General features: G+C 33.4%; 1 protein-coding gene across 1 annotated transcript in view; it reads left to right on the top strand.

Moving 5' to 3' along the window:
* The window catches only part of plcxd3 (phosphatidylinositol-specific phospholipase C, X domain containing 3), a 41,407-nt gene extending 31,343 nt beyond the window's left edge, over positions 1-10,064 (top strand). Inside the window, 1 exon segment of the mRNA NM_001014300.1 lies at positions 8,598-10,064. Within this exon segment, the coding sequence (NP_001014322.1) occupies positions 8,598-8,754 (157 nt within the window). The 3' untranslated portion in view covers positions 8,755-10,064.
* The last annotated feature ends 967 nt before the right edge of the window (positions 10,065-11,031 follow it).

The raw sequence follows: 11,031 nt of genomic DNA on the forward strand, positions 1-11,031 counted from the left end.
TTAACAATAACTAATAAATCTGATATTATTTGTGTATGCTTTCGTTGTAAGGCAAGCCAAGGCTATTTTTATACAGCACATTTCATACATCATGGTAATTAAAAGTCTTTACATAACCAAGAAGATTAAAAGATTCTCCTCAAATAGTCATCCAGTAATTATAGAATAACTATAAGAATTAAAAACAACAAAGAATTCAAATGATGAAAAAAAAATCATTAAAAATGCATTACAGATTTAAAAGGAATATAAAAAGACCATAGTGCTTCTTGCAGTGTTTTTGAAATGTAATGAAATATTTAAGTTACTGCTTTGACACGACTACTGAAACTAAGGAATGACTCCAGAAACACATCAAGATTCTTGACTTGATTTTTTTTTTTTTTTTTTGACAGCTTGAGTCAAAGTACTGTACACAATCACCTTGACAACTTCATTTTTGTTCCCATGCATTGGCTTCAGTTTGGTCTTTGTTTAACTGAAGAAAGCCCTGGCACATCCAATAGTTTATTTCATCAGTGCATTGGCAGAGGGTGTTAATGGCTAAATACAATAGAGTGTCATCTGCATAGATGTTGTAAGAGATTTGCTTCTGTCTCATTGTTTGGGTCAGTGCGAGTATATAAAGGTTGAAAAGGAGAGGGGACAGAATAGAACCTTGGGACTCCACATGTCATTGGTGTTCATATTGACATATGATCACATAAAACGACATAGATCTAAACCATTTGAGGACAGTCCCAGAAAGCCCAACCCAGTTTTACAGCCTATTGACAAATATTTTACGGGATCAACAGTGTCAAATGCAGCACTTACATCAAGTAATAAGCATAAAAATAGCATTCTTAAATTGCCTGTTTCATGTATTTAGGTAAATATCATTGATTATCTTGATGAGGATGCTCTCTGTATGATGGAGAAGGGTCTGGATGCAGATCTGGTGCAGTGCAATCTGAGCTGCATCCAATGCTTTTTAATTCACTCACCTAACCCCACCTCTAACATTAAACTCACAGTGACGTCACTCGCTCCATTTGGGTGCATTGTGTCTGACATTGCATCGCTGAGTGATGCAATATCAGCTTGCATCATATAGGCTGCATCCAGATACTATTGGAATGATGTGGTTAAAAACCTGATTGAAAACTGTCTAAACATCCATTTGAGTTTAAAGTTTTTCTTTTTCAATAATTTTTGCCAATGAAAGAAATGTTGAAATGTATTCTTATTCGCTTGATATGGTGTTATCCAAGTTATCATTTTTCAAGAGGGGTTTAACAACTTCACTTTTCAGGGAGTATGGAAATGTCCTAGAAAGAAGTGAAGCATTACAAGATTTTAACATCAGTTACTTTGAGATCAGACTTAATATCTGAGGAAGTTGTGGTTGTGGTTTGTCTGATGTTAGCACAACTTAGCTGATTGGATGGCTTATGCTTTCAGAGTGAAATTAACTGAGAATCCTACACCACAAAATATCTGCTAATATAGTTTCCATATTTTGTAATTCAAAAGTTTTTTTGTTCCATTTATTTATTTATTTATTTATTTATTTATTTGTTTGTTTGTTTATTTATTTATTTATTTATTTATTTATTTATTTGTTTGTTTGTTTGTTTGTTTGTTTGTTTGTTTGTTTGTTTGTTTGTTTGTTTGTTTGTTTATTTATTTATTTATTTATTTATTTATGTATTTATTTATTTATGCTTTTTAATTGTATTATGGGACCATGATCTCTGCTCTGTTAACTTTTGATGTTGAAAATTCAACTCTACAGTTTAACAAAATGACTTTTATTGACATTTTAATTGTTTTAAATAATAATATATTTTAAAATAAATAATATATTGAGTAATAAGTATGTAAAATAACAGAAATGTACCGGCAGCTATAATCTATTTAACTGGCAACTATTAAAAATGTTAACAAAAGTCAACTTTTCAATGTTAAATCTTGTTGGAAGATAGATCAAGGTCTCATAATGTAATTTGAAAGCATAAATAAATAGGGAAAACATGAATTGCAAAATACAGAAATTTTACATGTACATGTTTTAAAGTGTACTAGGAGGGATTGTGAGTCTCTCTACTGTAGCAAAGAGTTCTGTTAAATACAATTATGCAAAGTTTGTGTAAACAAACAAACAAAAAAAAAAAGTTTGTGCTGAGGCAAACGTTTGTGCAGAAAACTCAGGGTATGAGGTGCACCAAAAAATATTTAGCTCCATCCACTTTCCATACATCGTCAACATTTGGAGTGCTTTATAGATTTTTTAATTCTTTCCTACATTAAAGTTCAATGTTATTGTTGTCAGATTTTCATTAAATTTTTTTGTCTATATAAATGTTTGTCGGTTGGTTTGGTTCATGGCTAATAACATGTTACAAAAATATATATATTTTTAAACCACTGTAGGAAAAATGAATTAAATGTATGCTTTCAGAACCAGTTCTGTTGAAAAAGTGGATGAACTGAAATGACGTGAATACCTCAGAGTTCTGTTGTCACTGAGTTCACTCAACAAATGCTTCTAAAAGTCTATAATCCTCAACACTGCAAAACATGTATGTACTTCATGTACTTAGGAATTTGCACCAAAGCATTTGAAAGCAGCACCTTTCATTGTGTGCTTTAGCATAGTACAGCTGAAAAGCTTTAAACATAATTTAAATTACTGGAATATTTGACAACAACACTACTGTGAAATTTGTGGCATCAAAGAACATGTCGACTCATTAGTTCTAACTCTCAGTTATCTTCAAATCAATGCCAGGCAGATTTTTTACAGTCCCAATTTAATCTCATTACAGTTATTAGCCGTTGCTTAGAGTCTCTTGGGTTTCAGTGATCAGGATTTGTCAGGCTTGGTTAGAAACAAGAAACTCCTGGCAGAAAAGCAGATTTCAAAATGGCTCTGGACATAGTCAGTGCATTAATTCTCGAGTGCAGCAATATTCAGCTCATTCAGATGACTGAGAGGGGGTCTTTCTGCCTCCCGCAAGGAAGACATTGGCTTTTGCGTCTGTCATCTTCTGTTATTCCTTTTCGCCTGTCAGCAGGCATGATATATAGTTTGCCATTGGGCATGAAAAAAGCACTGCCATAATATCCTGGCATTAGCATGATGAGGGAATTTAATAATTTGATTTCCTTTTAGTGATTCTGGATTCTTGGAGGATTTTTTTTATCATTTGTGGAAGAAATATTTCTAAATAAATACATTAAAAAGTTTACCAAAAATCTGCATAGTGTCAATAAACATTTTTGGGACTTGTCAGGGATGCAATTCAAAATTAGGCAATTTATTTTAAATAAAAATATGCACATTGCATATATCTCAAATATTATGTGCAAGATATCATTGGTTTTTGCATTAAAAGATAAGCAAGAAATAAATTCTATATCTTTATTGAAATGTTTATTTATATATTTAGGCCTATGCATACTATTACCTACCATAAAATAGCACTACGTGTGTGTCAGCTACTTTAAAATCCATTAAATAAGTTATGAAAAATTCATCCATAATTACCCAAATTTGTCTACAGTGTTGATCAAACAAAGATATAGATACTGATTCAGATTATTTATCTATAGAATGATTAAAGTATAGGCATTTGGCATCCAAATCCAAAGTAGACAGTAAAAAAATAGACAAAGCGCACATTTAAGGCTTTAAAATAACCAATGTCCACATAATACATACATGTGTAGTGAATGATGACGAATAATGAATGCTTGAATGCACGATGGTTTGTTCTGTAGAAAATAGAAAGAAAAAAATGCAAATTGGGGCTAATAATATTGACCTTAATGTGGTTTTAAAAAATAAAATCTGCAATTTATCCAAAATACAACAAATAAGAGTTTCTCCAGAAGGAAAAAAAATATTATAAGAAATACTGTGAAATATTCTTTGCTCTGAAGCATAGTTTGCAAAATATTTAAGAAAAATAAATACAGAAGGGCTAAGACTTTCGAGATTATTTTTAAAAAGAGTTACTGTGCAATCACACCTTATGATACCACTTTAATGCTATCCACATACATGGCTGAATCCCCTTGGGTGTGTAGTGAGGAGCAGCACATTATTTCTGCTTAGTGTGGCTGGAACATTAGCTAAAGGGCAGCTCTGACACCAGCGTTAGTCACCCTGCTTACTGGAAGACTCATTCAGAAATCTCATTCCTCTAGTCTCTCCAGCATCAAATCTTGGTTTTCCTAGAAAAACAAGCACATTGGTTTAAGCTTTAGGAGAACATATTCTTTGTGTGTGTGAAAGAGAAGGCCTACACTTGTGACGACAGACTCATACAGTTGAAGGCAAAATTATTAGCCCTACTGTGAATTCTACTGTGAGGTGTTCAATGGAGCAAGAAAACATTTTCACAGTACTTCATCAGGGGTTGCCACGGCGGAGTGAACCGTCTACTTAGCCAGCATATGTTTTACATATGCTGATGTCCTTCCAGCTGCAACCCAGTACTACGAAACATCCATACACTCTCACATGCACACACACACACTATGACCAATTTAGTTTTTTCAATTCACCTGTGCCACGTGTTTGGACTGTGAGAGAAACCTGGAGCATCTGGAGGAAACCATTGCCAACATAGGGAGAACATGCAAACTCCACACAGAAATGCCTGTGAGGCGAAAGAGCTAACCACTGAGCCACCGTGTCGATTGCATTTAATTTTAATTTTAATATTAATTGTATTTAATATTAATTTATTTTATATTTTTATAAATTTTTGTCCTTCCATGACAAATATATTTAGCCTCCCTAAGTAATTTTTTTTTTCTCGATTTGGTACCCCTGTTGTTCACTAACTTGCCTAGCTAATTTAACTAACCTAGTTAAAAAATAAGTAAAAATCTGAACAGCACATTTTTTACATGCTTGCAGAAACTGGCCTACCAAGCAGATTTTGTTGATGTTTTATTTTGATTAAAGCTAATATGATAGTTTTGTACAATGTCTCTTTATTTTTTGCATCAACTGTCTTGATGGCAGATTAATTATAGATGAGGGTAGAAGAGGGGCTCATTGGTGTAAAGTGATACGGCCTCTGCAGTCTGACAAGTGTGGCGACGTTTGAGCCTTTCAGCTCATGCATCCTCTGTGAGCGAGTAAGTCCTGAGTCATTGTCTTTACAGCGATGAGCCTGTGTCTGCTTATAAACCCACTTCAGGTGCATCACCACCTGCACACCACTGATAGACAGACAAAACAATGCATATGAGCTGAGCTGGACAAAATGTAATGTGGAAAAACGTATCGGAAACATGTAGCTACATATTTATTATTTCAAATGTTCTTATTGTTTCAAGTCTGTTCCAAGTTTAACTATGTTATAATAGACTTGAGTTGTTATATGACACTTTTTATTATAATTTAAATGTTGTCAACCATTTTTAGCTTTAAACTGTTATTGTGACTCACAGTTTTGCATTATTTTAATTTTTAAAAATGACTAATGATTTTTTTGTTATAATTTAAAATAAACATAATCCTAATTATGTCTTATTAGGTGCTAATTTCTTTTTTTATCTCATAACTTTGACTTAATATGTATATCATTAATGTAGCTTTTTATGCCAAATTTGACTTTCACAAACGTTTATGGCTCTATTTTAACCATCTAGACGAAAAGTCTAAAGCGCAGGGCGCAAAAGCATTAGGGGGTGTCCGAATCCACTTTTGCTATTTTAAGGATGGAAAATCTGCTTCGTGCCGTGGTGCATGGTCTAACAGGGTTGAGCTTATTCTCTTAATGAGTTATAGGTGTGTTTTGAGAATAAACCAATCAGAGTCTCATCTTCCATTCCCTTTAAGTCAGTTGCGATGCTCCATGGTCGCATTTGCTATTTACATGGTGGACTTTATAAGTGGAAAAACTGAGCGCTTCATTAGCGAGAGATCAGTTAAACAGAGATTAATTGAATAAGCTCAAATGTCTATAGTGTGTGAATAAGAGTGTATCGCTGTTTCTCAGTGATGGGTTGCAGCTGGAAGGGCATCCGCTGCGTAAAACATATGCTGGATAAGTTCATTCTGCTTAATATTTTTAATATATTAATAAAGGGACTAAGCCAAAAAGAAAATGAATGAATTATTTTTACGTTTTGACATGCCGATACCTATTATCTCATAATTATGGCTTGAATTTTTTTTTTTTTTACTGTTACCTCATAATTATGACTTATAGATTTGACTGTTTATTTCTGTCATATTATTTATAATTTCGTAATATCTACATTTAAGCTCATAATTCAAACTTTGTCTTAAAACTGATTTAGTATGTCCTTTTTGTCCTTTTTATTTCTAAAATATGCCTTAGTATTTAAATGATAATTTTTGTTTTATCATTTAAACCTTTTCATGACTATTTAAACATTATCTCATAATCTTGATTGGTGTACTCAACTTTCTTTTTTAATTCTTGTCATAATTTTGCCTTTTAAAAGTAACTGACGTTTTGTTATAACTCTGTCTTCATATTTTATACAATAATTAAAATGTAATGTAAAATGTATTTATTTATTATTTATTTGAAGAGTTCAAATGTCAAAAGTCGAGTTCAGATGCATTTTTCGCCACTTCCGCCAAAAATGGGAATATGACATTGAGTGAATGCTTTACGCACGTAGTATCAACAAATAGATTTGTCTCTAATCATCCAAATCCCAGCGTCAGTGCATCCAGAATTAACAGTTTTTTGGCAAAAGACACTAAACGCCACTTGTCTTTGGCAGCAAAAGCTGTTATATCCCGAGAACCAATCAGAAAGTGCAAATCGAATCATATGTTTTCAATTTAGCAGCGCGCTGATACACCGGCTTTTATGAGGAGACAAATTCCGCTTCTGTTTTTGATTTTAAAAGACAGAATTTGATGAACTGGATGAGCCTGGTCGACTGTCAGTAAATGGCCTCAAAACTTACCCCCAAACTCTGCATTATAAGAAAAAGAAAACACAATGTGCAGTCGGAAGTGTAACATGCTTTATAACGTGCTTTTCCTCAGTGACGTTACTTTGAATGAGTCTGATTTACTATACATTAAACAGCAACTCCGTTTCACTAAAGACAGAGTTAGGATGCCATTCCTTTATTCCATGTGGATGCTATGAGGATAAACACCAAGACCTTAAGTATGGTGAGAATGAATGAATGAATGACAGCTTCTAAAATTGTCTGTGAGTCATCCCCTTTTGCCCAGTATGCCTACCTTGTATTATATTTGCTAATTTAGGCTAATACATTTTTTAAAAGATAAATATAATGTATAAAACTATACATTATTTATATTACTTCATAATACCTATACGTCCGATAACCTTTTTTATAATTATGGACAATGCACAAATATGTTTCACAATGTTTTTACACTACATTATTTGAATCTACTGTAGCAAGCTTAGTTTACAATGTTTACAATGTTTACATTGTTCTACTTACATTAAATCTAAATCCTAAATATCAGAAATGACTGAAATTAACTGAATGTTAAGATTTAATTAATGTAAGTTTTAATGTTATTAATTAATGCACTTATTGACAGATTTCATTCATTCTTTTCCTTCTGCTTTTTGCATAGAACACAGACGTGGGTTTAGCTGGTTTTGACGCAAAAGAAAATCCTTTCCGTTTTAAAAACCAAAGAATGGTCTGTGACAAAGCCTGATAGATCCTTGTTTACAAGAAAAGAGGTCTGATGAATTTCGAGGGTTTTGCATCTGAACTCTTCATTTATTTTTAAAATTATGGATATTTTTTATCTATCATAATTTATTATTTATCTCATGATAAAGATAATGTGATAATTTAATATGTAATTTTCATTCATTTATTAAATATCCTTCAAAATAGTCCCTTTATTCATCAGGGGTCGTCACAGCAGGATTAACCATCAACTTATCCAGCATGTGTTTTATGTAGCGGATACCTTTCCAGCTGCAACACAATACTGGTAAACCACCATGCACACTCATTCACACACACACTCATGGCCAGTTTACTTATTAAGTTCACCTGTACCGCATGTCTTTGGACTGTTGGGGAAACCGGAGCACTCAAAGGAAACCCACACAAACATGGGGAGAACATACAAACTCCACACAGAAATACCAACTGACCCAGCCGGGACTCGAACCAGCGATTTTCCTGCTGTGAGGCGACATATGTAATGTAATTTTATAGCATAATAATAATTAGAACAATCTCATAATTATTACTGTTTTGGGGGGTATAACTGACTTTGTCACAACTGTGACTTACACACAGACTATTTCATCAGAATGTAGTTTGAATAATTAATCATTTGTGTTTCAAATCTCTGCACCTTGCATAAAAGCTTATTTTTAATATTATTTTTAATATTAATTGCAGGTGACACACATTTTTTTACATTTTGTGTTACAAATTCAGCTCAGTTACTATTCATTCAGTATGCTACCTTAAATGTTAGCTGCCTATATAGACAGCTCACTATGTTTTGAAACTGAGCTATTTTGCCCGCTGACATTGGTTCAGTTTTGTAACAAATCCCTTTAGACTGAAACGGACTGTCTATTTGTGTGTGCTCTCAGGGCTCTTCCTAGCATGATGCAGTGGATCCGCTCACAGCGGCCTGGGGAAAGTGGAGTAAACATCATCACTGCCGATTTCGTGGAGCTGGGGGAATTTATCAGCGCTGTTATCACCCTCAACTACTACTTGGATGATGAGGAAGAGAACGCCACCTGAACCTCCACATATACCGTGGTATCGATTACTTGCTCCCTCTCTCTTTGCCATATTTTTTTAAATGTCTTATTGATTTTAATAATTTTTTCGGATCATAGAAACTCTGTTCAACTCTGATATATTTAGGGCTAATGAAAAGCATAAGAATGAGAGTAGAGGCCAGACACGGTCAGATAGAATCATTTTAGGTTTTGTCTGAGAATGAATGGGGGCAGATGATAACATAATTTCGAAGGGGAAAAAAAGGTGACCAGCCTTTTCCTGTTTCTCTGCTTCCCATCTGTTGGACTACTAGTTGCTGATTCACATGCTCAAAACCTTCTGATCTAACAGTTCTCATTTCAAGGAAATAAATATTGTTTGTACAGTGAATGTGATGCTGAATCTATAGTAGGTTTACTTCTAGTGGTCGTAGTAACTTGTATGATTGTCAAATTGTAAATACTTGTAAACCTGTTGAATTGTAACTTTGCTCATCTCACTATTTGTCATGCCCGAAAAAAAAGAAAACATATGTCAAGGTTTCCTTTGGGTGCCTTGGTCTGGTCTTACAATGTTGATGAAGTGAACTATTAGATGTTTGTATTCACAACCAAAAACTGCAAATGTATGTAACAGCATTTTTGCCTTTCAACACTACTAATTAAGGCTTTGTATCAACTTTTTTGTAGTCGTCCTTTACTTTATCCTACAGATTATTTTATACATATCTGGGAATGACATAAATATTCATTTAATTTGCACTGCTGTGACTGTGGACTGTTAAAAGTGGCCATCCGAGTTTGCCAATGCATAAAATCCCTTAATAATGCATCATTTGCATTCAACTGTAAACATGCATACATAAACGAACACACAGGGGACGAACTCAATGGGTGTGAACAGACTTATTATAACACCATTTTCTAATTAGCCCGACTAATTGGATAAATGGCCTTGCGGATGTTTTAATCACACAGACGCCAGGAAATTAAATTTGTTTAAAATCTGACATTATAAAACAATATGTCACGTTGCTGCTTTCTTCTTTTGTCTGTCCTGTTGAGATTAGTCTTAAATTGACTGGAAATTTAAGGTTACGTGGCCCTAGAATTTCAACTTGGAAAGTGTTTGATTCATGTTCAATAATTTGACAATCCCATGGCCGACCTGGAGCATGGACTTGTGTGAATGCATTAATCATGCCTTTGTACAGTACAAATTTGCATGTAGTCGTCAAAGTCGATAAATTGTACGTAAACTTTCTATGGTTATATGTCCTAATCGAGAATTTCTGACAAATCTGGTGTACAATAAATGTAAATACTGCATATACAATGTACCACAAGTGTTTGTTTGACATTGCACTTTAAGTCTAGAGTGTGACGTGTTGTGTATTCGTTGCGTATTACATGTTCAAAATGACGTTTTGACATATTATGTATTTAGAAATGTATTAAATGCAGTTTATTCCCCAATTACTATGACATGCAGAAACAAATAGGAGTCAATAAGTCCGATAAGATAACTCGACTTCTTTATGACAAAGCAAGATTAGTTCATGTTATAAAATCTTTTGATATGGCTTTTCAAAATTAAAGTTTTGGCCAGTTGGTGCGGTGAATTCACATAAATTGGTTATCATTTTAACTTATATTGTTATTGTATGATCTGCTGACTCTCAAGCAAGGGTTAGGTTTAGGGCTACATTTTTATGTTTAGTTTGTTGACAAAGAATGCACAATTTCAACTCAAATTGAACAGAAAGAACTAAATTGGCAACTGACTTGTCAAAATACTCATATAAAATTTTCAATATGGTATCTCCAAGTGAAACATGAGTGAAACATGAATTGAAATCTGTTGAAGTTCATATGAGAAGCAAATTGAAATAAATCATGATCAAAAAATCAGCATTTACACAATTCGGATACTTTGATAGGATACGATTACTTCAAGTTAAAATACTATCTGGAGTCAAATATATATGGATTTTAAAAAATCTTGAAAATTACATTTTCCTGTATTTTATTGTAATTTCCTCCTTGATTATTTACACAATTCACTATTTATAAGCTAATAGGGGACAAAGTTATATGAGCTCATGTGATCATTTGTTCATTTTTGTAATTTGACTTCCATACCGTAGCTACATTTACAAAAGGCTCATTCTGAAAACGTACTGCTATATACATTTCTGTGAAGCGCCAAATACATCTCAGGAGTTCCGTTTTTTTGCAGCTTTTGTTTTTGCGAATCCACCAGAGGCTGCTGTATATGTTTTTTAAGATTTTAAAT

This window comes from Danio rerio, chromosome 8, assembly GCF_049306965.1.
Source record: "Danio rerio strain Tuebingen ecotype United States chromosome 8, GRCz12tu, whole genome shotgun sequence".
Lineage (NCBI taxonomy): Eukaryota > Metazoa > Chordata > Actinopteri > Cypriniformes > Danionidae > Danio > Danio rerio.